At 41.1% G+C, this 27,777-nt stretch overlaps 2 protein-coding genes across 4 annotated transcripts; one reads left to right on the top strand and one right to left on the bottom strand.

Annotated features, from left to right (window-relative positions):
- Positions 1 to 22,554, top strand: LOC122046252 (sucrose transport protein SUT2-like). 2 transcript variants are annotated; one of them, XR_006130237.1, is made up of 6 exons: positions 1 to 625; positions 19,353 to 20,098; positions 20,169 to 20,232; positions 20,308 to 20,351; positions 21,121 to 22,062; positions 22,155 to 22,554. XR_006130237.1 is itself a non-coding variant. In XM_042606864.1 (6 exons), the coding sequence occupies exons 1-6, from the start codon at positions 103 to 105 to the stop codon at positions 22,168 to 22,170; spliced, it is 1,566 nt and encodes a 521-aa protein (XP_042462798.1). In that variant the 5' UTR covers positions 1 to 102; the 3' UTR covers positions 22,171 to 22,554. The 2 variants fall into 2 exon arrangements, 1 of the variants encoding a protein (XP_042462798.1); XM_042606864.1 differs by having other exon boundaries at positions 21,121 to 21,293.
- A 670-nt stretch (positions 22,555 to 23,224) lies between these two features.
- On the bottom strand, positions 23,225 to 27,541 carry LOC122046253 (BTB/POZ domain-containing protein At3g05675-like). 2 transcript variants are annotated; one of them, XM_042606865.1, is made up of 3 exons: positions 26,330 to 27,541; positions 25,679 to 26,017; positions 23,225 to 23,434 (listed from the first exon to the last, which is right to left on the bottom strand). In XM_042606865.1, the coding sequence occupies exons 1-2, from the start codon at positions 27,455 to 27,457 to the stop codon at positions 25,706 to 25,708; spliced, it is 1,440 nt and encodes a 479-aa protein (XP_042462799.1). In that variant the 5' UTR covers positions 27,458 to 27,541; the 3' UTR covers positions 23,225 to 23,434; positions 25,679 to 25,705. The 2 variants fall into 2 exon arrangements, with proteins under 2 accessions (XP_042462799.1, XP_042462800.1); XM_042606866.1 differs by having other exon boundaries at positions 23,225 to 23,438; positions 26,330 to 27,540.
- Between the last annotated feature and the right edge of the window lie 236 nt (positions 27,542 to 27,777).

Raw genomic sequence — 27,777 nt, 5'->3', positions numbered from 1 at the left:
GGCTTCTTTCCCTTTCTAATGCTGCATGTATCAGCCTGCTGAAGCTAGTAAGGAAGAGAGAGGGCAGGGAGATCGAGAGAGGACGGAGGACTAGAGTAGACGATGGCCATCCCCGGACGGCAGAGTGCGGCGTCGGCGGAGTCGAGGGCGACGGTTGGCAGGGATGCGTTACTAGCGCCGCCGCCGCCGCCCAAGGTGTCGCGGCGGGTGCTGCTCCGGGTGGCGTCGGTCGCGTGCGGCGTGCAGTTTGGATGGGCGCTCCAGCTTTCGCTACTCACCCCCTACGTGCAGGAGCTTGGGATTCCCCACCAGTTCGCAAGCCTCGTGTGGCTCTGCGGGCCCCTCTCGGGCCTCCTTGTCCAGCCCTTCGTCGGCCACATGAGCGATCGGTGCGCTAGTTCGCTAGGCCGCCGCCGGCCCTTTATAATCGGCGGAGCCTTGTCCATTGCTTTCTCCGTTCTCTTGATCGGCTATTCCGCAGACATCGGCCGCATCCTCGGCGATCGCGGAGGCGGGGAGACACGGTACGGGGCGATCTCTGTCTATCTAGTAGGGTTTTGGCTTCTCGACGTGGGGAACAACACTACCCAGGGCCCCTGCAGAGCCCTCCTCGCAGATCTCACAGGTTCGTTAATAATCATCTCATTCGTTCTAGTTTCTTTCAAAGTGATTTTTCGTTTGCCACAAGTTCCTTATTGTGATTTTGGGTTGTCCACACGCGCTCAAATTTCACTTAGATTATACAAGTAAAACTGCCAAGTTACTTCCGGTGTTTTCGATCGACATTTATCCTTCATAAAGCGGTTCTAGTTTGGATGCAGAGAAACTGTTCTTGATTTGGTGCAATGTGTGTAGCAGCGTCGGAAAATAGTACTTTAATCTGCAGGATTGTGAATCACAAAAATACAAGAAGCGACATCTTAAGGACCACTTATCCCAAATACTACAAAAATTCCTCTCGCTGTTGGTGGGCGACGTCGACTGCCACTTAGCGGCTTAGCCACTTTTCTGAATGTCTATTCTTTTCATATGGACACGCATTATTGACTTTGGCCACAAGAAGTATCGGATCAGATTATAATAAAATCATCATCATTACATCGGTAAACATAAACTCGAGATGAAAGCCTAAACCTAGAAGTAGTAAAATGAGATTACCCACTGCACCTAACACTTAGCACTTCTCTCAAGTTAGGGCATGGACACTATCTATGCTCAATTTTTGTTTCATGAACTAGAAATGTAGATTAAGATATGATCATAAGAAAACAAAAACAAAAAATAATATTAGGGAGGCGAAATGCAACTTAAGGAGTCAATGGACCATTGAACTGAAGATCTGCAGTGGCAGAAACAACTCAACTCATCGAACAAAAATAATAGTATTAAGTAAAAGATGATTCAATACAATGGATTTGAATCCCTTTTAGTTATAGGTTGGCAGTTGGATCAATTCTTCATAAACATCTAACTTGATTATTGATATGGGTTATGACGGATGGACCCAAAAGGTGACATGACGGTCAAAGTCAAGATGATGTGGCAGTCCTACTCTAGAAGGAGTAACATCCCCTCCTTTGGCCTGGATTAACTGCCTAGTGTTAAGGTTCTTAGGTTGATCAGATAGGGGTTTAAGTCGATCGGGGAAAGATGGTCATCCCTTAGGCAGAGCAAATCAGGGAATTTATTGTCCTAAGGATGGTCAGACCTTGAGGCGGCCAAGATTAAGGCCAGCCAGCCTTACACATTAGCCGGAATGATTGACTCGCTCTATAACAGACCAACTATAGAGGGTAGCATGCACGTGTATCCACCCGGTCTTAAAGTCGAGTGAGCATGTATGCTCTGATCATACAAATATCTGGCCGGGAAATGCCACAGTGTGGTTGCATCTCTCTTAGTAACCCCTTATAGGCCCGAGCGGATAAAGGGGCGACTGGGTTTGCAACACTTGTCCTCATATCATCACCCGGGCAGGATTTTAGTAAAATATATGGTATCAGAAGGACTTCTAGGAAGCATGAGGCACTATATTATTCCTTGAGCAGAGTTCCAACATGAATAAGACATTATATCATTCTTAAGCGAATGTCTCGAGGCCGCGCAAAATATTCAGCAGATATTCTAATCAAGTGGTCGGCTTAAGGACCGACCGAGATATATGCAGCAAGTATTCCAATCAAGCGGCCGACTTAAGGACCGATCGAGATATATTCTACAGGTATTCCAATCAAGTGGCTGACTTAAAGACTAGCTAAGATATACTTATCAAATAACATCAACCCAACAGGGTAGCTGGTCAAGACCTATTCAGTCAACGACATCATCCTAATAGTGGCCAGTTTAAGGACTTGTCGGGTTATATTCAATTGATAATAGCATCTCAACAGGGCGATCGATTTAAGGACCGACTGAATCATGTTCAACAGATAATATCCCGATAACTTATAACAATAACAACTTTGTGTTGGATAATATTCTTCTAAAACCTTCTTCAAGGGTCATCGTGTCTCCTATCAGTAGACTAATAATAACAGCATATTTCTTCATCAACCTCGGCAATAACAGAAACTATAAATGACAAAAGAGGTATACATGTGAATAAGAAAAAGATTCCTCAAATAAATATGGTGTATTGCCTAACAATCTTTGACCCACTTTGCTACCTCATGATTGCGGAGGTTATGTAAAGTGGTATACAAAAGGGGTGTTCTCTCCATGACGAAAGTACGCTCACTGACATCTGTAACTCTACTCGCACATGTGTTCTGATTGTTCTTCTATTCGTTTGGACTAGGATTGACTTGAGCTTCGGAGGGCCTTCGCTAGGGACTCCCCGTGGTTTCTAGGCACTGACATTTTGTTGGATCGTCACCTTGCGCGCAGGATTGAAGGAGATGCTTCTTTCGGAGAGAAAGGTCTTCTGACGATCAATCATTCATCCACCGTGCCTAGCGCGTCATCTCCTCAAGTCACAGACAGGATCAAATTTAGCGTCGTACGGGGAAATCTCTGTTGAATCTAAGAATTGGAGATGGAGGAGGTTGGAAAACTCACCACTATTACTTTAACGTAAGAGGACCTAGATTAACTCATCAACACTCGAGGTCAAATGGCGTTGCAACAGCAGCAACAACAACAGCAAGGAGCTCCCGACGGTGTTTTATTGCCATCTAATCCTGTTGCTTCAACGACGGCTCACCAGCGGGAAAGAGGAGTATAGCAGGAAGGTCTGGCCCATTTGTCTAGGGCATCTTGTTCACCAGCTCCACACCACTAAGTTCTTTTCTGCATGCCACCTGAGCATATGGATCAAGAAGAACCTCACTAGGAGTCTTCTGGAGAAGTACTTGAAGGTGAAGGGGAAAAGTTCTGGCACGCTATAGCTCCCCTGAAGAAATTAGCACGTCGTTCTCTTAGAAGGTGTTAAAAGATAAGTTGTCAAAGAATTATCGGAATTTAGCAATAGGAGAATACTCAGGATTGACTGACCTTGAGGATCATCTTATCAAGTTTGAGTACGCCGCCCTCCACCAATTTACTGATGGGGTGAAGTGTCGGATGTTCCTCGCCACCTTCGGTGATTCTATATAGAGATGGTTTAAGTGACTACCCGCTGGATCTATTCGATGTTTCAAGGATTTTCGCAAGGTTTTCCTTCACCACTTTGCAAGCAGCCGATTCCCCTGAGTTTTCTAAACAGGGGCCTAAGGAGTCACTGAGGTCCTACATTAAAAACTTCAACCAAGTGGCTATGGATGTTACTTCCGCCACTATCGAAATCCTAATGAGCGTCTTCTCCCAAGGGCTTGTCAATAATGATTTCTTCAACTCCTTGGTCAGGAAATCCCCGAAGAATTTTAATCATCTATTGGACCGGGTGACCGAATTCATCAATGTTGAAGAGGTGCAAGTCACCCGGAGGAAAGACACCCCTGCACCAACACCGGCTCCGGCGCCCGAGCACCGAGCATTGCTCGCTCCTCTACCTAGAGGACCCCAAGCAGCCCCTCAACCTCTTCATCAAGAACCACGACCACAAGACGTGCAACATGTGAGGGTCGTGCAAGAAAGATACCAAGAACCTCCTCAAGAAGCTCTAAGACGGTGGTGCGCTGTTCATCGGTCGACCACTCGACACGCGGGTTTGCTACATGCTAGCTAATCGCCAAGGCGGTAATCGGAGATTTCATCAGTGCACTCTGTCACCCAACCGCCGACCCTATCGAAGACTAAATGGCTCACACAGAGGAGATGAGCGCGAGGCCGAGCGACAGCAGAGGACGTTGCCACCACCACCACCACTAGTGGACCGAACTCCCGTTCGAAATCAACTAGAGCTCCCGACCCGGTAAGAGGAGAACCATAATAATGCTGCCGGGGCAATATCAACATGATAGCAGAAAGTCCGACTGATGGAGACTCCAACCAAGCTAGAAAGTCACACACTCGGCGATTGAAAATTCATGCGGTCAGCTGCAGCGCAGAACCGACGGTCAGGCCTGAAATTAGCTTCGGACTAAAGGATCTAGAAGGGGTGAAAATACCCCATGATGATGCACTAATAATCAAGGTTGTTATACCCATAATATTTCTCATACTTTTATTGACACAGGTAGTTCTGTCAACATCATTGTCAAGCAGATGTTCGAGCAACTGCAGATAGACCCGAGTGAGCTCCAACCCATGGTGACTCCGCTATATGAGTTCACGAGTAATGAGGTTCAACCACTCGGCCAAATAAATTTGGCTATATCTTTGGGGGAGGAACCCTTAGTAAGGACGCGTCGATCGAACTTCATCGTTGTTAACGCGCCCTCGGCTTATAATATCATTTTGGGTCGTCCGACCCTGAATGAGTTTCGAGCAGTAGTCTCTACCTTCTGTCAAGAAATGAAGTTTCCTGTGGATGATCAAGTCGGAGAAGTTCGAGGAGATCATTGGCAGTACGCAAATGCTATATTAATATAACAAAGACTAAAGCCAATGCCACCCAGAAGTTATAATGAATGGAGGTCAATGCCGTCCAGGAGGCACCGCCCGCCATGGTCTATGAAGAAAAGGAGGTTCAAATCCGACCGAGCTAGTCGAAAGCTGTTACTCAAGTAGCGACCAACCTGCCCCAGGCATGGGTTGAAATGTCGTTCCGTGCTGCCCGGAACGGATGGTTTTTACCGTTCCGTCGGGTGGCCAAAATCGGCACAGGAGACGTCCCCGTCTCGCGACGCAGGAGACGTGGGATGCCTCCGACGGCGTCCCGCGATGTCTTCGGCACCAAAAGCGTCACGCGCGACGCCTTCTGTGTCGCCGAAAGCGTCCAGCGATCCTACCGGCGTCGCCGAACACTTCTGGCGCCACCGGACACCCCCGCAAGGATCGTGGGCGATGATCGCCGAGACGCCGACGATCTCGCATCCGCGAGCTTTTTCTTTTTCAATAATTAATTATTTTATTTAATTAATTTAAACAATTCTTAAGGAGGATGTGTGATATTTCAAAGAGATTTTAATAAACCCTAATTAAATTATCCTAATAAAATATATAAAAAATATATTTTAAATTAAAATAAATTTAATAAATTTTATTAATTAATATTTAAAAAACATAATGTTTTAAATATCATTTAAAAATTATATAATAATTCTTATTTATATTCTAATATATTTTTATTATTTTTAATTTCATTTAAATTTTTTAAAAAATTCTTTAAAAATTCTAAAAAAAATTTAAAAATTCTAATTTTTTTTTTAATTCCAAATTTTTTTAAAAAATTTTAATAAATTATATTTATATTCTGATATTTTTTATTATTTTAAATTTTTTACTATTTAAAATATATATTATTAATTAACAATTAATTAAATGAATAAATAGTTAATTTATATAATAATTATTATATATAAAGTTATATCTTGTATTATTATTATTATTATTATTATTATAGATAGTTCCATTTTAATATGAATTATTGATTTATTAATTCTATTTAAATTAAACTATTTTTAATTATTTTTTCTAACAATATTAAATTATTCAATAATTGAGAACTTATAATAAATCAATATACAGCTTATTTTTATTTACACCGTAAATATATTTATCTTATAATTACTATATATAAATAAAAAATATCGAAACTGTATCGGCACGGCACGATACGATACCGAAACCGTATCGTTCCGGTCTAAGACCGAAACCTCGGCACGGGTCGAAATTTTAAACCTTGGGCCCAGGAACTTAAAAAGGAGTTGGTTGCGCGTCTTACATATAACAGCGATGTTTTTGCCTTGTCGTCTGCAGAAATAACTAGGGTGTCACCAACAGTCATGGAGCATGTGCTACATATATATCTAGACACTCAGTCGGTCAAGCAAAGGAAGCGGGATTTTGAAGCCGAGCAAAATAAGATCATCAAGGATGAGGTGGATAAGTTACTGGAGGCAGGTTACATTCGTGAAGTTTAATTTCCGAGTTGGCTGGCTAATGTGGTCTTAGTGTCAAAGCCAAGAAATAAATAGCGGGTTTGCATCGATTTCAAAGATCTTAACAAGGCCTGTCCAAAAGATTATTATCCACTCCCTCGCATCGATCAAGTGGTGGATTCCACTTCTGGGTGTGAGTTTATCTGTATGTTGGACGCATACCAAGGATATCACCAAGTTCCGCTCACCAAGGACGACTAGGAAATAGTTAGTTTCATAACTGTCGAGAACACTTATTGTTATAATGTTATGTCGTTCGGATTGAAGAATGTAGGGGTTACCTACCAACGACTAATGAATAAATTCTTTCGAAAGCAGATCGGACGGAATATGGAAGTGTATGTGGATGACATCCTCATTAAGTCCCTTCGAGCGGTCGATCTTTGTGTGGATGTGGAAGAAACTTGCAACACCATAAGGCAGTATGGATTAAAGCTTATCCCCAGAAAGTGCATATTTGGAGCCAAGAGCGGGAAGTTCCTAGGATATATTGTGATCGAGCAAGGGATTAAAGCTAATCCGAGCAAGGTGCGAGCGTTTCAAGATATGACCCTACCACGCAATCTGAAGGAAGCTCAAAGACTGACCGACCGGATTACTGCCAGCTCTTGTTTCATCTCCCGCTCGACCGATCGAAGCTTACTTTTTTTCAAGATACTTCGTCAGGTGACTAAATTTTAATGGGATGCCAACTGCGATAAAGCCTTTGAGGAGCTGAAGAATTACCTGTCTGCCCTACTTATACTCGCCAAGCCCATAGCGGGCGAGACACGATCTGGAGAGGATTAGTGAGACAAGAGGGGAGGGAGCAACCTGTATATTTTTTAAGTCATTTAATGACAAGAGCCGAGTGTCATTATACCACACACGAGAAGTTAGCCTACGGATTAGTTTTAGCTGTCCGGAGGTTACGCCCTTATTTCTTTTCTCATTCGATCATAGTACTCACTAACAGTACTTTGGGCTGAGTACTTGTCAACCCGAAGGCCTCTGGTAGGTTGATCAAGTGGACCACTGAGCTCAGTGAGTATGATATACAGTATCAACTCCGAGCAACCATTAAGGCTCAAGCTTTAGTAGATTTTCTAACAGAGGTTTAAAATCCGAGCTGGAGGAGACTTGGAAAATCTTATGTAGATAGGTCCTCCACTCGACAGGACAGTGGAATAGGTATTCTTATGATATCCCCCTGAGAAGATAGAATGCAGTTGTTTGTTCGATTGAATTACCGAACCACCAACAATAAGGCTGAATATGAAGCATTGATAGCTGGCTTACAAGCTGCAAGACTGGTGGGCGCCGCTCGAGTTTTAATTTATTCTGGCTCTCAACTAGCGGCACGACAGTTATCGGGCAATTTTGAAATTAATAACAAGTGGCTTAAGCTCTATGCGGAAGCATTCGAGAAACTCATAGCAGAATTCCAAGAGGTAGTTATCCAGAAGGTTCCCCAATCAGAAAATCAAATGGCGGATAACGTGGCCAAGCTAGCTTCCGCCATCATTTCCTAGAATATAGACAAGCTAGTAGAGCAGACACTGTTAGTAGCCTGCATTGAAAGACAGAGTGATTAGAGAACCCCAATTATATTATTTCTACAGCAGGGCAGTTTACTAGCCGAGGGCAAGCAGGCGCGTATAATTAAGAAGAGAGTCGGTCGGTTCACTTTGATTGATGATCAACTTTATAAGCGGGTGTTTTCATGTCTTTTGCTCAAGTGCATTGGGCCGGAGGACATACAATACATTTTACAGGAGATATATCAAAGTTCCTGCGGAAGTCATGCGAGCGGGCAGTCTCTCGCTCGGAAGGTATTGTTAGTCGGGTATTTATGGCCTACCCTACAGGTTGACGCTGCTCGGCTAGTAAGAACATGTTTATCTTGTCAGAAACATCAGAACATCCCTCATCATCCCACGGAACTGTTAAAGACTTCTATTGTCTTTTACCCATTTGATCAGTGGGATATGGATATAGTAGGGTCTTTTCCCTTAGCACTCGCTCAAAAAAAATTTTTGCTAATAGTGATGGATTATTTTTTCAAATGGGTGGAGGTCGAACCATTAACCAAGATAACCAAACAGATGGTTATCAAATTCTTATGGCAGCATATTATTTGCTGGTTATTAGTCTCAGGTACTGGAAAACAATTTCATGACAGAAAAATCAGAGAATCGTGTTCAGGCTATAGCATTACACAGGCCTTTACATCTGTGACATACCATCAGAGTAACGGTCAAGCAGAAGTAACTAATAGGGAGATCGTCCAAGGTCTTAAAATCAAATTAGACCATGCTGGAGGAAGGTGGGTCGATGAGCTCCCTAGTGTACTATGGGTATATCGTATAACTCCCCGGGAAGCGATAAGTATAACTCCATTTCATCTAGTTTATGGTGGTGAAGTCGTTGCCCCGGTTGAGATTGATGTGGAATCCGATCGGAGGCGACTATATGATGAAGACAATGACGACCGACATTTAATGGAGTTTGATCTAATAGAGGAAGTCAGAGACAAAGCGAGGGCTTGGTTAATGGCATACTGGTAAAGGATGAGACAAAATTACAATAGAAGAGTTATCCCTTGATTTTTTCAGGTTGACGGTCTGGTCTGTAAGCGAGTCAAGCCGGTCGAGGATGTAAACAAGCTAGAGCCACAATGGGGAGGACCATTCAAGGTGGTACAAAAGCTCGTCTCTGGCTCCTATTATCTTAAGGATGCAGAAGGCAAAAGATTAGACAGACCCTAGAGTAATCATTTACAGTCCTATTGGGCTTGACAACTACACCTGTAATTTACTCGTGCATTATGTAAAATTTTTTACGCTTAATGAGAATGCAAGCAAATTTATCTAAAGATTCTTACAAACTATATATTATAACCCCCAGCTAAAAGACCGAGCAAGTCCTAGACTCTCGAACTATTCGGTCAGATTATAAGCGAGCATGCTCTCGCGACTCAAATAAATCCAGAGTGGTTTAAAGATTGAAATCTTATAAATCCTCGAACTGTTCTGTCAGGTTATAAGCGAGCATACTCTCGCAACTTAGATAAATCCAGAGAGGCTTAAAGACCGAAATCTTATAAATACCCGAACTATTCGGTCTGGTTATAAGCGAGCATGTTCTCGCGACTCAGATAAATCCAGAGCTGGTTAATAACTGAACTATTTCCAGACTCCCGAATCGATCAGTCGAGTTATAAGAGAGCATGCTCTCGCGGCTCAGATAAATCCAGAACGGTTTAAAGACTGAAATCTTATAAATTCCCGAACCGTTTGGTCAGGTTATAAGCGAGTATGCTCTCGCTACTCAGATAAATCCAGAGCGGCTTAAAGATTGAAATCTTGTAAATCCCCAAACCGTTCAGTTAGGTTATAAGCGAGCATGCTCCCGCATCTCAGATAAATCTTGAGCGACTTAATGACCGAACTATTTTCAAAATCCTGAATCGATCAGTCGAGTTATGGGTTATAAGCGAGCATACTCTCGCAGCTCAGATAAATCCATTGTGGATTAAAAGACCGAAATCTTATAAATTCCTGAACCGCTCGGTCGGGTTATAAGCGAGTATGCTCTCGTGGCTCAGATAAATCCAGAGCGGCTTAATGAATAAACTATTCCAAACTCCCGAACCGTTCGGTCAGGTTATAAGCGAACATGCTCTCACGGTTCAGATAAATCCAGAGCGACTTAAAGATCGAAATATCATAAACTCTCGAACCGTTCGGTCGGGTTATAAGTAAGCTTGTTTTCACGCCTATAAATTTTTAGTTCCCAAGCTATCGGGTTTATCCTAAGCCCTTAAGTCGTGGGCCAGGTTACAAGCAAGCATATATTATGGGTAAATTTTCTTTATTCGACCTGATTATTTCGCTCGACGTTAAGTCGGGGCCAAGCTTATTACTCAATCCAGCAATCAATTATGGCAAGTTTCTTTGAAGGTAATAATTTATTTGTTCGGTTGGACTATTTCGTTCAGCGTTATTACCTCGGTTGGTTTATTGTGCATCTTAACGTATACAACATGACAAGGGTGCATGGAAGTTACTTTATAAACTTACTGGTGGTTCTGAAGATATGCACGAGAAACAAGTGTCATCTAACCTTACTCAATGTCTACTTTATCACATCTTAAAAATACATTTCAACACATCTTGGAGGATAACTTCGGTTCTTTTTAAGACTTGTATACCATTACACATTGGAATACACAACAAAGAAAATATTAATTGAATATGTTCAAGAGGTCTGTGGGGAGCTCGTTGAGAAGTCAATGTTGATCAATAGCTTGTTGGGAAGGATTTGTTGGTAGATAGCCGTCCTCCTATAATTGTTGGACTACCTCTTTGGCAGAATGGTTAAGTGTTCCTGTGAGTCGATGCCTAGTTCTCTTTTAAAGTCCATAGAATCTAAATAAACTCTTCTCCTAGCCTCAAGGCATCCATTCTATCCATCTTTATAAATGGATAACTCAGTCCGAGCAGTGTCCGCTTCAACCTTTACAGCATTCAACTCGGCTTGCATGGACTCTAGCTGGGTTTCTCGTGTATTCAACTCCACCTCTTTCTTCAGTAGCAAGAAGTTCTTAGTGGATAGTTCCTAGATTAGTTCAAGGGATCTGGATGCATGTGAAAGCCTTAGCTCTTCTAGCAAAGTAATCTTGTGAGTTATGTCTGAAATAACTGTATCTTTCATTGCTCTTTCTACCTAGAGCTCGGACTCGCTGCCTTGCAGCAAGAGATCTAATTTATGCTTGTCCATCTATTGAGACTTCATTAATTGATGGCATTCTTGTAAAGTATTTTTCATACCAGAAATGAGCTCAGCCTGCTCCTCTATTTTTCCTTGCAAGTTGGTCATCTCATTGCTAGGAGCAGTAGAAGTGACCTCTAGTTCTTCCACGCGATCCTTCCAAACTTTGTTGGTCCGCTCCAAGTCCACAACCAATTGGCCCAAATGTAGTCCAAAAGCATAAAATTGGATGAAATAACGACAAAATTATAGTTCATAAAGGTAATTTAAGAAGACTTAGTCATGGACTCATCGCAGTAGCATTTCGGGTATGTTCGTCAGCACACACTGAAAGTGTGGTCTCTTGTATTTGTCTATGTGCTTGCATCCATGACTCGTCCAGTGAACCCTTCAACTTAAGTATCCCGAAAGGTGAGGAAGAAGTGGTATTTAGTCTTTGTTGGGAGGGCAACCCATAGGACTACTTGAAAAGGCTTTGAGAACTAGTTGAAGAAGTAGGCCTCGAAGGAAGTGTAAGAGAGATCTTAGGCGACTGCGAATGAACGGAAGTCGGTTGAACAGGTAAAGATTCTGATATTTGCTCAACCGGCCTAGAACTTTGCTCGAGTAATGATCGATCATATGTACGACCGACTAATCTTGTACTAGGAGTTCGTTTGGCATGAGGGGTAGTTGAAGAAACGCTCAAGGCTTATGGCGGAATTGGTTGAGTTGGTATAGGGGCTAGCATTGTCTCGATGGGCCTAATATCTGGGGTGGTCGCACGAGACATAAGTATAAGAACGTCTGGCCCCATCATAGCAATTGTAAAACGAGAGTGACTATGTTTTTGAGATCCAGGCACTTTACCTTGAGCAAAAGAGATCTCGGCCAAAGCAAAAGAATCCCGCTTTGTGATGGGTTGCTCTGCTTGGGCCCTTTTGTGCTTAATTATGAGAGGTGCATCCGAATTTGTAGCGTTGGAGGAAGAATTATGGGAAGGTTCGGTCGGAGAGAGTAGAGACTAGAGACGCTCCTGTAGTAGGTTCTCGCCTATTCGGGTTAAAGCTTCTTTTGTTAGCCGCGTATTTTTGTAGAGGAAGGCGAGAATAATGGCTTCCGCTGTAAAAATAAGTGAGCAAATAGAAATCTTTATAAAAGGTGACTAGGAGATAACAAATGACTAAGGAAAGACAAAGATTTTTTCTTATTAAAGGTGGTGCTTAGCTCAAGGTTAACTGGATTAAGCCCAAAAGCATATAAACCTTCTATGGTCAACTCTGGCAAGCTAAACTTCAAACCTCTCAATTGATCTAGAGCTTGGCAAAGGGTTGGGTCTGTGCGAAGGTTACCCAAGTCAGGAATAGGGGGAAGGTTTGGCTGCGAGGTTATGGGGCAGGACAAAAAGCTCGGAAGGTATATGAAAAAATATTTTATCTCTTCATTCCTCCTGGCTGGAATTCTATTGAACAAAATCACCTTAGGGCGAGCCTGAAAGAAATAGACCGTCCTCTACTTGTTAGGGGAAGCAATAATAGTGGAACAGACGAGGATAAAGAGGAACATTGAACAAGCGAAAAACAATAACAGCACCACTTAAAATGCAAAGCGATTTGCGAATAAGCTGATGAAATGGAATGTCAAAATATTGGCTAACGTCAACGAAGAAAGGATGCAGGGGGAAACGGAATCCGGCTATGACTTGTTCTCTAAAGACAGCAATACTCTCCGGCAGCGGAAGATGAGGGTGGTCTTGGTCAGTAGGAATAACCATGCAAGATGGAAGCTCGTAGTTAATGGTGAAGTCGTAGGCATTATCAATAGTAAAGTTGGCGGAGCATTAAGTGTACCATGTGTGAGCTTCAACTATGGTGAACGGGAAGATGAGGAGAATGAAAAGTGTGAAAATACTGAGGAAGAAGAAGAAGAGGACAAAGCCTTAGGGTTTTTCTCTTTTTCACAAAGTTTTTATACGGATTCTTCGAAAATGTTTTTTTGAGTCAAATCGTCGAATCATAATAGTGAAAAGACAGGGTCACCTGTGAATGTTGGATGGTTAGATAAAGCAGTGAGTAGATGAAAAGTTATATAGCTAGGATGAAATGCGCACACGTGTCACCAATAAAAAATTTACAGCAGTAACTGATTTGACAGGCAGTCATCTCGAAGCATCGATGATGTTTTTGAGGTAAGCTTAGTTTTTTTGTGCAACTCTTTTAGAAGCATGGCCAATCCCAAGCTTGAATGAGCCTTTATGACTTGACTTGGGGAATAATAAGCTAAAACCCCAACAGATTTGTACGAGATTGATTGTTTACCCAGACAATGTTGTACCAAGCGGGTTCAATTTCGATTAGTTTGGAGTAAACAATATTTGCTGCAGTTCGTCTTATCCTAAAGCTTAAGGTACAGACAAGTGTAAGCCCGGGCAAAAGTAAACTTGAACAAGTTGTAATTATGGTTGGCCATAAAGATTGGCGTCCTTAGGTGAATAAGTGTTAGGTGCTATAGTTCGTCCGACTTAGATGGTCAACCCTAAGCATTCTTGTCTTGTCCCGTCCAAATTTTCGCCCGAACGGATTCAGATTATCCTTAATGTAGGGCATATGTGTTAAGTAAAACCATAAATAGATACCCAATCAAATTTTAAAGAAAAGATATCTGATAGGTTCAACCAAAACTTACATTAGGGCATACAACAGAAATTAATATCCAAATCATCAAGTAAGACAAATAAAGAAGAACAAGATGGATCACAATAGGTTTAGAAATAGATCGGGAGGAGCACTACAGGTTATCTTTTTGTGATCCAAAAAATTGACGGGAGGATCGGAGGTTATCCACCTTTTTTTAATTGCTCCATTGCTCCTTCCGCTTCAAGAAAAAGTACTTTAGTAATGGAGTCAGCGATGGGGGCATTGAAGTCTCGTGTTAGGAATATAGCTTTTTTCTTTACTTCAAATCGCTCGTCCTCTCCCACTTGATAGGCTGCCAACTCCGTCCGAACTACAATTGATTCAATTTGAGCAGTCATCCAATCTAATAGCATGAAATCCTGCTCGACATTTTAAACCATCAGTTTAGATTCTTTGGTAGCTAGTTCAACATTGTATGTAGCCTTCAATTCCTGTAGTTGGGCGGACAGTTGTGCGTTCTCTGTCGTTTGTTCGTCCAGATTCGTCTTTATTTCTACTCGGAGACTTGTTTCCGATTGAAGTTGAGCTTCAAAAGTATCCAAGGTAGCTTTCCACTAGGTTGCCTTCTCAAGCTCGGTTTTAGCCATCTTTTGAGCTTCTTGTAGTTGGTTATCTAGCTCTTTTATCTGCTCAGAGGTACGCGTGGAAACTGCCTCGATAACTCGTTGCTTTAGTGACTCAATTTCCCGAGATAGGTCGTACAATTGTTGAGCAGCGCTCATACTAATTGCCCAATGCTAAAAATGGGTGAAACATAGTTATAAACATCTAAAATGGGTGAAAGATAGTCAATTAAAATTACATTACCTTAGTCTGCTCATATGAAAACTTGTCTCCTAACTCTATAGGAGTAAGCTCACTAAACTAGTTTTTTGCATCCTCCCAGACATTTATTAAACGATCTCCTACTAATATCGGAAGGGTAGGAGAAGGGGTGGATGTTGAAGAGATCAGAGGTTGGGCAGAGGGTAAAGAAAAAAATGATTGATGAGGCAACTCTAGGGCGGCAATGGTGGTCTTTTTGTCAGGAGATGCGGAGCAGTTGGGGTCTGAAGAATCGCCTGATAAAGAAAGGTCCTTTCGAGTTCGCATGGAACTAGGGGTAGAGAGAGCCGGATAAAGGGCGGACAGGGTCTGCTCAGGAGATTGCTCTTGTGTATCCTCCAGGGCAGAATCTTCCTCGGTAGAAGACAAGGGTAGAGAAGGTGTCTTCGTGGAGACCATTAGCCTCTTGGGAGGAGGGGGCAAGGGTAATCTTTCGCCCTTTGTGTTTTTTCTTTGGGGAGGCACCCTTCTCCACTGGGCAATCCTCCGATGTTGGAAGCGCATCAGGGGTAATTCTCCTGAAGTGATAATCGTGATGGATGCAGTTGCATGACTTCCGGAAGCTTCATCAGAAGAGACGGTTTAAGGTAAACCCCGTTCGGCTAATAATTCTTGCGTGAATCTTTGATGTGTTCAGGTCGATTGCTTTATCGACCAGAGCTTTCAAAATAGCATCCACTGCACGAAAGAAAAAACACCTTAGTCAGCAATAACGTAAGGATTGAATTATCAAAACTTACCAAAGGAGCTGAATAGTTTCTTGGGATGGGGCTTAATCCAAACAGATATAGGAAGTCTTCGTGTAACCACCTATGAATTTTAAAACGTTGATTATTCAATTTAGGAAGATAAGAAACAAAAATGTGATCCTGTTTGAATTGGTCGAGGTTAGGAAGAGGAGGAAAAAAGGATTGTCACTCGATAGGCCAGGTAGCCGGCTTAAGCATTTCCATGAAAAATAAATGAGATTTCCAGCCTTTGTTCGAAGACCGAATATCCTCAAAGAATACCGCCTTTGGTCGGGACTGGAAAAGAAAGGCACCGGGTTCTGATTTCTTGGGATAGGAGAAGAGAAAAAGATTATGAGATGTTGAGGGAATGTTGAATAGGCGAAACAACATGAACATCCCGCACATATACCGAAAGGCATTGAGGATGAACTGTTGTAAGGGGATTCGGAAGTATCGACTTACTTTCGACAAAAAAGGTTGGACAAGAAAACGTAAACCTGTCGCTAACTGGTCAGAAAAGAAGGTGATGTGATTAGGGGAGGAAGGTGAGGTCGATCGTCGGGAGAAGGCAGGACGATGGTATACCCTTTAGGGATTTCATACTTAGACCAGATGTAAGCCTCATTATAATTGTCAAAGCTGGAATAGGTAGAGGTATACCAGGGGGCGAATAATTCTTGAGCCATAAGAAAAATTGATGGGAAGTGAACAACTTACTAGATCATTTAAGGCACAGGAGGAGAAGAAACGGAGGAAGGTTCGCTTGAAAAGAAACGGAAGACGTTGAAGTGCAAGTGCTAAGAGTATCGACTGCTTAGGATTTTTTATAAAAACTAGTTTAACTGCGGCTGCTTGATTAAAACGACATGCAAGGTACAAAACAGATTAGCGTGCAAGGAACAAAAGGAATTTATGCAAGGAAGGCATATCGTTAATTCGTGCAGCTTAGCGTGCACCAGAAGTCGTTTCAGAAAATAAAAAGATAAGTCACGTGGCATCAACCCATGAATGGGCATTTATAATAAAAGTGACAACCACATTATTCCTCTAACCATGAACCTCTTCACGTAGCCTCGGTAATCTCATCTTGAAAAACTGGTTGCGAGCAGACGGTTTTTGAAAAAATTGCCAAGCCTCCAAGGTACAAAAGGAAGGAAGCGCGGAAAGGTTGAGCGAGCAAAGTTAAGACTTGAGTTCAATCAGTCGGTTACATCTCCTTCGACTAGACTTAAAGGGGAGGCTAGTGATACAGGTTATGACGGATGGACCTAGAAAGTGACGTGGCGGTCAAAGTCAAGATGACGTGGCAGTCCTACTCCAGAAGAAGTAACATCCCCTCCTTTGGCCTAGATCAGCTGCCTAGTATTAATGTTCTTAAGTTGACCAGACCGGGATTTAAGCCGATCGAGGAAAGATAGTCATCCCTTAGGCCTAGCGAATTAAGGAATTTTTTGTCCTAGGGGTGGTCAGACCTTGAGGCGACCAAGATTAAGGTCGACCAGCCTTACGTATTGGCCGGAATGACTGACTCGCTCTATAGCAGACTAACTATAGAGGGTAGCATGCACGTGTATCCGCTCGTTCTTAAAGCCGGGCGAACATGTATGCTCTGATCATATAGATATCCGGTCCGAAAATGACACATTGTGGCTGCATCTCTCTTAGTAACCCCTTATAGGCCCGGGCAGATAAAGGGGCGATCAGGTTTGCAGCACTTGTCCTCATATTATCACCCGGGCGGGATTTCAACAAAACATATGGTATCAAAAGGACTTCTAGGAAGCATGAGGCACTATATTATTCCTTGAGCGAATTTCCAACATGAATAAGACATTATATCATTCTTAAGCGAATGTCTCGAGGCCACGCAAAATATTCAGCAAGTATTCCAATCAAGCAGCCAGCTTAAGGACCGATCGAGATATATTCAACAGATATTCTAATCAAGCGGCCAGCTTAAGGACCGGCCGAAATATATTCAGCAAGTATTCCAATCAAGTGGTTGGCTTAAAGACTAGCCGAGATATACTTATCAAATAACATCAGCCCAACAAGGTAGCTGGCTTAAAGACCGGTCGAGACCTATTCAGTCAACGACATCATCCTAGCAGGGTGGCCAGCTTAAAGACTGGTCGGGTTATATTCAATCGATAACAACACTTCAACAGGGCGGTCGATTTAAGGACCGGCCGAATCATATTCAGCAGACAATATCCCGACAACTTGTCACAATAACAACTTTGTATCAGAGAATATTCTTTTAGAACCTTCTTCAGAGTCATCGTGTCTCCTATCAATAGACCAATAATAACAACATATTTCTTCATCAACTTCGGCAATAACATTTATCAACCTCGGCAATAACAGAAGGTATAAATGATAAAAGAGGTATACATGTGGGTAAGAAAAAGATTCTTCAAATAATTATAGTGCATTGCCTAGCAACCTTTGACACACTTTGCCACCTTATGATTGTGGAGGTTATGTGAGGTGGTATACAAAAGGGAAGTCCTCTCCGTGACGAAGGTAAGCTCACTGACATCTGCAACTCTACTCACGCATGTGTTTTGACTGTTCTTCCATTCGTTCGAACGGACTGACTTGAGCGTCGGAGGGCCTTCGCCAGAGACTCCCCCTGGTTTCTAGGCACTGATGTCTTGTTGGATCGTCTCCTTGTACGCAGGATTGAAGGAGAAACTTCTTTTGGAGAGAAAGGTCTTCTGATGGTCAATCATTCATCCACCGTGCCCAGCGCGTCATCTCCATTGGTCTCAGACAGGATCAATTATCTATTATTTTAAAAAATAAATAAATCTAAAATCTCTAAGCTTGAGTGCAATATGAATTTCAAACCAATTCTTGAGTGTCCTAGTTTTGTTAGGGTCTATTGAAAAATCCACTGTGGAGAAAACAAATCCAAGAGAGCATACGGCTATAAAAAGGAGCACTTCTCTAGGTTAACGAATAACTTCTTGAGGACTAAGCAAATGTGTTAGTGTTACTACTAAAAATTTGTTGTCAAATATCTTTTATGCATTACCTTCAAGTCATGAATATGAACTTTGATCCGATGACTCACAAGACTGAATTTACTCTCAAACCGGATCGAACTCTAACCCTCACTCAGATTTCCTAGGGTAAAAACTCTTTCTCAAAAAGAGGTTGAAACTCAAACACCAGTAACAATGCACAAGGCGGTAAGTAGGGTCAAGGCAATCACCAACGTCAGAAATGGCTTGGTCAAGCTAGGCACAAGTAAAACCATATTAACGCAAGTCGAGCCCGCTCAAGCCAGCTCAAGCCCGAGTGAGGCAAGAGCAAGGCAAACACCGATGTCAGAATGGTCAGATCAGATCATGTATAACAAAATCAAAGAAAGCTTGCACCTCTAAGACTACACCCCTGAGCTTTCTCGGTCTTGGAGGTTCCCCGATCATGAAGTTATTAAGGCTAGGAGGGTTTGGGAGTAGGCATCAGGAACATGGCGAAACCCCGAATAGTCATAATAGACTGGCTGATCGAGCGCTATCTTTCCTTGACTTTTGTTATGCTTGACCTACTTGTGCTGGCCCCCCTTAAAGATTAGCTGATCCTTTGTATTGTTCAGGGTTGTGTCCTTGCGTGAGTAAGCATAAATTATAATTCAGATTTGATTCAGTTAACTATTAAGCCATGTTCAAACGAGCGGTCATCAATCACACTTAGCAGTTCATGAGCATTTGTTTCATTTGCTTCCTAACAACTTAAGATTCCACAGTAGCATTATTTATTAAACCTATATTTGCTCCTGAAAAATATAAATCCAGCATGGTCAGTGCTCAAGTTGTTTCATAAAGCTCAATAAGCTAGTTACTCTCAAGTTTTTCATGTTTTTCCTGCAATTTCAGGGAAAGATCACAGACGGACACGTGTAGCTAATGCTTACTTTTCACTCTTCATGGCACTGGGAAATATACTTGGCTTTGCTACTGGTTCCTTTAGCCATTGGTATAGCATATTTCCCTTCAATGTCACTTCAGCATGCAGCATAAATTGTGCCAACCTCAAATCTGCCTTTCTTCTTGACGTTGTTCTTCTTTTGATGACCACATGTATTAGTGTGTCATCAGCGAAGGAAATTCCTCTATCTTCTGCTAACAAAGTTATGACTTCTGTCGAAGATTCAACCGCACAGTCAGATAATGGACATGAGGCTTTTCTATGGGAATTATTTGGTTCTTGTAGGTATCTTACGCTCCCGGTTTGGATGGTTCTCATTGCGACTGCACTTACTTGGTTAGGTTGGTTTCCCTTCACCCTTTTTGATACTGATTGGATGGGCCGGGAAATTTACAAAGGAGACCCAGACGAAGGGCAAATGTATCAAACTGGAGTGAGAATGGGGGCTATTGGTCTCATGTTAAATTCTATTGTTCTAGGTTTTACTTCAGTGGTTTTGGAAAAACTCTGCAGGAAGTTTGGTGCTGGCTTGATTTGGGGAATTTCCAACATTATCATGTTCTTTTGTTTTCTCGCAATGCTTATAATATCTTCTCTGGCAAAGAATATTGATTACCCACCAAATGGTCTTCCTCCAAGTGGTCTTGTTATTGCTGCACTTGTTATTTTTACAATTCTTGGGGCACCTTTGTCTGTAAGTGATTTCTGTAATTATTTAGTGTTGATGGAAATATATTGCTACTTGTTTAACTATTATTTTGCAGGTTACCTACACTATCCCTTATGCAATGATTTCTGCACGTATAGAACCTTTGGGGCTTGGCCAGGGTGAGTGGCCCATCACTTTCTTGAGCATTTTTCTTATGCGTAAATTGTTTAGCGTAACACCTCTCATTGCTACAGGGTTGTCAATGGGCATTTTGAATCTGGCAATTGTTGTACCTCAGGTAGACATTTTCCATCTTCTATATTTTTCTTTATTCACAGGACAATGACTAAAGTATGACAAATTTCAAGCAGGCTTGGGCCAAGTAGCAAACAATGCTAGTGTGTGAACTTGAAACATTTTTTTTTGTATGTTATGTTCTCATCCTTGATTTTGTTTAGAATTTAAGATAATCAAGTGTCAAAAGTCTATGACACGTCTCTTTTATTTGATTTAGTGTGTCATCTTGCTAGAGATGTTTAACACAAATGATGACTTAGTTGTAGAATTTTGTCGATAAGAGAAGCTTAACGTCCTTTCTATTTTTGTAATTTCCAATTTTTTTTATCCTTACCATTGTTGATAAAGGTAGACAAAGGTAGAAATGGCCATGGAAAATTTTTAAGAACCTTTGACTGTTTTTTATACAATCCTCGGGGCACCATTGGTCTACATCTCAGTTAAAAATTATTATATCAATGCAGTAGGTAAAATTAGAAGCAGATCGCCTTATGATTTATCTCTTATCACTTATTTATTACAATAATTTTCTAGAAAGACAAAATACTTGAATATTTATATAGGGTTGATACCCTGCACACCCACGATGGGTGACCACCGTGGGCGACCCTCACAAGTTGAGGCGTCCGGGTCCACCGATCAATTTGCTTGAGTTGTGAGGGGCGGGCGGCTATGGTGGTTGCCCATGGTGGGTGTGTAGAGTAAATTCCACATATATATATATATATATTATCTTTGATATGTTACTGATGCAAATTGTCCTATATCAGATGGTTGTTTCTGTGGGAAGTGGGCCTTTGGATCAGTTATTTGGGGGTAGCAATTCACCAGCTTTTGCTGTAGGAGCAATTGCAGCTTTTGCTAGCGGTCTTGTGGCAATTGTTGGTCTGCCTCCTCAATCCATCACTATTCGTGCCACTACTGCTGTCCGAAGGGGTCAAAGATAAGTATTTCTATTTTTTAAACAGTTCCATCTAGATTGCCAAAGGATAGCTGCTACGATCAGAATTTAGGTGCATATATTTTCTAACTTTCAAGGAATGTGTTCTTCTCTAGATTTCTATTTAAAGTTGTCTGCTGTAGTTAACTTGGGGTGAAAGAATAGACAACCAAAAAGTAGGTTGATTGATTGTGGTAGAGAAAGACCAAAGAAATTTACTTTCTTAAAAGAGATTTAAGTGATGTAAGTATTAGCAATTACATAGGACTAGTTCATGTAAAGAGGCAATGTCAATCCTGAGGGATTAGTTCATGTCAAATATATATATTCAGCGAGCTACATTCTCAATCCCATGGGACTTCTTTTATACATGCATGGACATTCTTGTTCTCTTACTATCCGCGGAAAAGCCAATGTTAGTAATGAGCCCATGTGATTGAAACAGAGAGTAAAGGTTAGATATCAAGACAATTAGGTCACATCACAACAAGCAATGCATTTGGTCCTACTTTGAGTCTAAGACGAACTGATTCTGTCCAAAATTATGACGGAAAGCTTACATTTTTTTCGTTTCGTCCTGAGACTTTTAGCGATTGAAGGCATCTGAAAATATATGGTTATATCAAGTATTCTCAATTTTACCTTAAGTTGATATTCAGTACACGCAACCATACATCCGTAAATCTACTGTAAAACCAAGTAGCCATCTGCTGGATTTGCATGCATGATCAAGTATGCTTTCTTCGAGTAAATATCTTTTAATCCCGACAAGGTAAGACTAGGCTTTCTTTGACCAGGTCGTTTTCATTCTTCTGCTTTACTTTGCGGTTGATTATGACAACTGATAAAGGGCTTAATCTACAGGATTTTGAACACATAATTGGCGTTTCTATCAATTATTATTCTTCCTTCAATTGGCTCATTTACATTGAGATGGCAAGGAACGTCGTGGAAGCCCTATCGTATCTGGAGATTGTCATTTGTCATTCAGGACTAGTTAAGTTATTATGGGTGATTGGATCAATTTTAGTCAGACGCGATGGCCTCCAGCCCGAGATGATAGCGGCCATTATTGATTGCACAACATAAAAGAGTGACAAAAAGAGAGAGATATGTGAAAAATATATATATACATATTTGTATTCTCATCTTGCTCGCAAACCTCATTACATTCTCCATGGTATTGCCTACATTGTAATCTCACACACAATAAGAAAGTGGAATTTACTTGTAAGTTAACTCGCAAATTGCTTACATTCAATAATTTTTTTTCTTTGTGCTCAGCCAAAAAAGAATCTCTGCATCAACTTGTGCTCTTTAATCATCTTTTCTAAATTGCATGTTCTTATTGTGTCATACGAATTGTTCTTGTTGAGCTCACTGCTTGAGAATACTTTTAGTTCAGTTTGCGTCAAGTTCTCCAGCAGCGCGTGGGTGTGGAAAATAAGAGCAATCACTGCATAATATGTTGGAACTTTGTTTTCACCCTCTTTATTTTGAATTGTGCAAAAATAAAAATGGAATGTTTTATTGTTTTGTTTCTTTTACCTTCCCATCAAAAGTCCACGAGAGTAAGATAAATCTATTAATTAATTAATTTAATTTACTTAATATATCTTAATAGATTCATAACAAAAACAAAGATTAAGTTGAGTTATTTTTCATTTTAATCAGTGAACGAGCAAACTTTAAAACTGTTCGGGCTCGTAGCAACAGAAAGGTTAATATTTATTGGTAAGTAAAATAAATAATACTGGAAATAATAATTATCGATCTATTTATTATATCATTAACACACAAGCTATAAGGATAACGAATTTATTTGTAGTCAAGATAACCCCAGTTGGGACAACGGATATTTTAGAGATCGGGCTAAAGTAAATGTGTATAAATTGTGCTCCGAATTTACCGATGGATGAAAACTAACTTCAGGATTATTCGAACGAAACTTGGGCAAGCTAGATTATAAGATCAAAAAAAAAAGAAAAACATTGAGAACAGTTCGAAGTCTGCTTGCAAGCATTACACTTTACAGATGTCAGCAGCAGCAAATCCCAACCGTTGAAAATTAGTTATTATGGCCCATTGGATCCAGTGCAAAGCTACAGCATGGTACTTGGTAGATCATCTCCTCATCTTCGTTCCTTGCTTTGTAGAAATAAAACCTTTACTTGGAAGGAGAAAAACCAGACAACTACATGTATAAAAAAAAACAACTAAACTCATCCAAAGGGTGTCAACCCAATACACAACCTTGAAGGTCCTGAAAGCTATTCTTCATTCTAGGGGTCTTTTCTTCTTCTTCTGATTTCCTCAACTGAATTAAAGTAGTTAGAAGCTATCTCATACCTGTAGGCCTTCTGTAGCAACTTACTCAGGGATAAACCCTATGCAATGTGATCGGTGAGTTTATCAGGTACCAATTGCCTCTTGGTTTTGCAAACACAGTTATTAAGATAGACAGGCGATCTTTTTATTTTTCACATTTTACATTGTGTTATTCAGCTCTATCTCTTGCTCCATTTTGAATCTTAAAATTAGTGTGCTCTAAAGTTATCTTGAATACTCAGAGATCCAATGGAAATGAAATCATACGCTTTGTTCACTAGAGGAGAAAGTAGGCCAGATTTTAGGAACGAAATATTATGATATGTTGTTCGCTCGAAGACTGTAGGAAAGATGTAAAGTGGGAAGATCAAAATGTTATTTGACAAAACTAGATTATGATTCAATATTTCATATATCATAAGGCATAGTTGGACCTAAATCACATCTCAATTGAACTGATAGGATTTCTAAACAAAAAAACTTCTCAATCAAATCTGAGAGAGAGATGAGACAATTGGTTGGCAGTGGTTGTTTACCAAGTAGTAGCATGGTTAAATGATTTGATCTTGACAATCTCAGGTAGCAGGTAGCGAAGTTGGGAACTTAAGTTAAATATAAGAAAGAAATCTCTCTCACACACACTCCCATGCAAATTTGTTAGGAATCAAGCTCAGATCAGCAAAGAGTTTACTAGATCCTTGAGTTTACCAAATCAACCTATTCAGCCAAATTTCAAAGATCTCTCAATTTGATCAAATTTCAATTGTTTCCATTTATTTTCTAGTAAAATCCAATTCATTTTTAACTAATTTCTTTGAGTCTTAATTTTTTTTAGATTTCTTCAATCAAATATTCCTGAGATAACCATTTTTTCAAAAACAATTGGATCGACCTCTACTGATAACAATGCAACTCGGACAAGCCGTTTCAGTATTAGTTGATCTTGACAGCCATGCCATATACATATAATATATATCATTAGAAGGGACTAATTGGAGTGATTAACCCTAGTCTTTTCCATCTACACCAACTTTTTGGAGGAAAAAAACACTTATAGTGACAAACATCCAAGAAGAAGATGGAACTGTTGAGGAAGCAGGCGACTGAAGGAACCGCGGAAGAATATGCATATAGTGATGACTTGCTGGAGAGAGAAGACAAGTGGCTTTCCAGCATGTGTGAAGGGTGAGATCATGAGGTTTGAAGGAAGGACAAACGTATGAATTAGGTATTGATTCTGATACCATGTGAAACTCGTAAAAATCTTACATATATATTATCTTTACATCCACATCCACGTAGCTTGTACATCTACAATGATGTCCACACATGTTTACAATTAAGTTCCAAACAAATGCCAATGAGGTCAATTTATGGGGAAAAAACATGCTTCCACACCTATATTTCCCAAATTCACATCATGAACCATAGTTAGTCTAAGCTACTAGCATTTAGAAAAAAAAAAAAGTCATTGTTCCTAATATCACAATAGGTGGCTTTAAATTCGTGAATAGTTACTCCACGACATGAATTCAGTAGACTAGAATTCTAGCAAGCATCAAACAAGAAAGAAAATGTTCGCGTACATAAATATAACTTCCTACAGAACCAAGCACATGCTGACATGACCTAACAAATGCTGGTCCCAAGCCCAACCATGGATGAAAAAGGTGGAGGATGGTGTTAGGTCCAGAAACCATGTAAAGGTATGCAAACAATCTCATGAAATATGGAACTTAATATTGGTAGGATATGACCTTATATAGAGCCAACAGTGTTTGTTATAAAATTAGTTTGTCATATTGGTGGAGAAAAAGCAATATAGAGTTTAATTATGGAATAAGATGTGTAATGGTTGCCACTCTACTTGTTCTTGTTATAGGAAAATCAACATTGAACAATGTCAGATGCTTTGGTTTGATTGATAAAGATAGTAAACTATAACAGAAATTGCATATCGCTGTGTCATACAACAAGATTAACAAACTCAGAAGTTGTTAAATAAATGATACTAATAAGCAGTTGCTCAATCTGCATGAAAAAAATATACTAAAACTAACCTGATAACAACAATGTCCTGGCAGCTTCTATGAAATATTTCTTAAATCAAGTGGAGATCTATTAGCACGCCTGAACCATGTTCTGAATGCAGATGTCAAGTGGGGGCAGTTGTCAAGATTGCGAGTGGAGAAGCACAGGCACTGCTGCAGCAGTTCCTGAGCACTGGAGAGTGGCAACGTGGATATAATCTTTAGGAATGTTTCTTCAAGGTCAAGGTATAGTGTTTTATCACCAACACTCTCATTTCGAAAGATATAACCGACAGGGTGTTCTTGTAAAAATATATCCTTGAGCACATTTAACACAGGAAGCCAGGTCTTCACAAGTCTCATTCTCACCTAAGACAAAGTAGTACTATGGTTAGGTAACTTCGTCAACTTCGATAGTGAACGCAACTATCCACAAAAATTTGATAGTGACAATACATGAATTCTGCAAACAATTCTATTGTGGCTTAAACTGGGAATGTGTTTATTTATAACATGTTAGAGGTGATAAGTGTTTAAGTTCGTTCATTCCAGGGGCTAACAGTTTTCATAATGTTTGAAAGTTTAGAAGATCTTATCAATCTGTCAACCATGACCAAATAATCATAAACACTTATCAGACTCAAATATGGTATGAAAGGCAAGAGGAATGTGATAACAGACCTGTTGAGGAGCCAAAGTAATGCCAGAAGCAACAGCATCAGCCAGGCGGTAGCTGCACCTTGTGACCAAAAAAGCCAATCCAGGCACAATATTTTTCCAAGTATCATCCCTGAAGGTCTTTATCAAGTCAGCTGCCAGGGTCTCCTGCTCACTCCACTCCCTGACTACCTTGTCTGCGACCCTCAGCTCCATAATCCTATCAATCAGCCAATGTAGATGCTTCACATTGACCAGCACGGCGTGCAAGTTCACCTTCTGGATGGCTTCTCTTTCATTACTATTCTCGGCGATCCTGACTTCAGGGCTGGCATACTTCCCCATGTAGTCTTTTACCCTCTCCAAGCTCGACAAGAATGCCTGGCCCAGCACCTTCTCCACCAATTCCCGAGATGGGAAATCCTTCAGAATCCTCGCTACAAAGGCCTTCACGGTCGCCCCATTCAGATTCCGACGGATCGCAGTATCAATCAACCCACGGAGCATAGACTCCGGTATGCTATCGCATTCCCTAGAAGCTGACACCACGGGAAGAACCCTGGAAAGGAGCTCCTCGGACTCCTCTTTACCAAGAAAAGGCATCAACTTGAGGACCCTTTCTTCCTCATCCTCAGTCCACGGCACAGCCTCGAGAAACCGGACGCAAGCCCGGACGCAATCGTTGAAGACGAGCTCCAACGCGACCGGAATCATGTCCAGCGCGTCGGAAACGGAGGCGATCGATCCGGAGAAATCCAGCGTGTGCAGAAGCCGGAGGACGGCGACGTGGGCGTGGAATGGACCACGGCGGCGGAGATCGTCGTCCCGGGAGATCTTGAGCGTCAATCGGACAGGAAACTCGTCGGAGGAGCCGTCAGGTTGCTTCCAGCGGTCGGAGAGAAGGCAAGAAAAATAGTGGGAGCGGCGGAGGGCGTCCGATCGAACGGAAAGGTCGAGGAAGGGGATGGGAGCGTCCAGATCGGGTATTAGGTCGTCGTAAAACTCGAGGCGGAGGGTGACGTCCGCGGTGACGGGGTCGTTGAAGCTACCTGGCATGGCGGCAGGAGGAGAGGAGGAATCATCTGCAAGAGCACCGTCGATGGAAGAGAGACGGCCGCTGCTTCCGTTCCGTTGCCGTTTCCGGTGAGACATCTACGCTGTATGTCTACGGGCGGTGAAGACAAGTCGGTGGAGGGAAATAGAGAAATGAAGGTTCCAGAAGCAAACGACATAACAAGTTTAGGCCTCTCGAAAAATATTCACAAGAATATTTGATAAATTTCTTTTCAAAAATATTTTTTATGATATATGCCCACACATTGTATATACTCAACAACTCAACAAATTACTATATATTTCTTTATAAAAAAATTAATTTAATTTTTTATATTATAATTAATCTTAATCAAAAAGTCAATAAAAATATATTTTATAACATCACGATTAAAATATTTATAGAATTTTCTCCCGGC

This window comes from Zingiber officinale, chromosome 2B (assembly GCF_018446385.1).
Source record: "Zingiber officinale cultivar Zhangliang chromosome 2B, Zo_v1.1, whole genome shotgun sequence".
Classification (NCBI taxonomy): Eukaryota; Viridiplantae; Streptophyta; class Magnoliopsida; order Zingiberales; family Zingiberaceae; genus Zingiber; species Zingiber officinale.
Note: the sequence above shows the minus strand (reverse complement) of the source record. Positions and strands in the feature narration are given on the sequence as shown.

Bases quoted from the DNA above. Each gene is read 5' to 3' on its own strand.
- LOC122046252 (XM_042606864.1), top strand. From the start codon at position 103: ATGGCCATCCCCGGACGGCAGAGTGCGGCGTCGGCGGAGTCGAGGGCG. The intron at 20,099-20,168 runs GTAAGTGATTTC...ATTATTTTGCAG, and splicing joins TTCTTGGGGCACCTTTGTCT to GTTACCTACACTATCCCTTA. The intron at 20,352-21,120 runs GTAGACATTTTC...GTCCTATATCAG, and splicing joins TGGCAATTGTTGTACCTCAG to ATGGTTGTTTCTGTGGGAAG.
- LOC122046253 (XM_042606865.1), bottom strand. From the start codon at position 27,457: ATGTCTCACCGGAAACGGCAACGGAACGGAAGCAGCGGCCGTCTCTCT. The intron at 26,018-26,329 runs GTCTGTTATCAC...ACTTTGTCTTAG, and splicing joins TTACTTTGGCTCCTCAACAG to GTGAGAATGAGACTTGTGAA.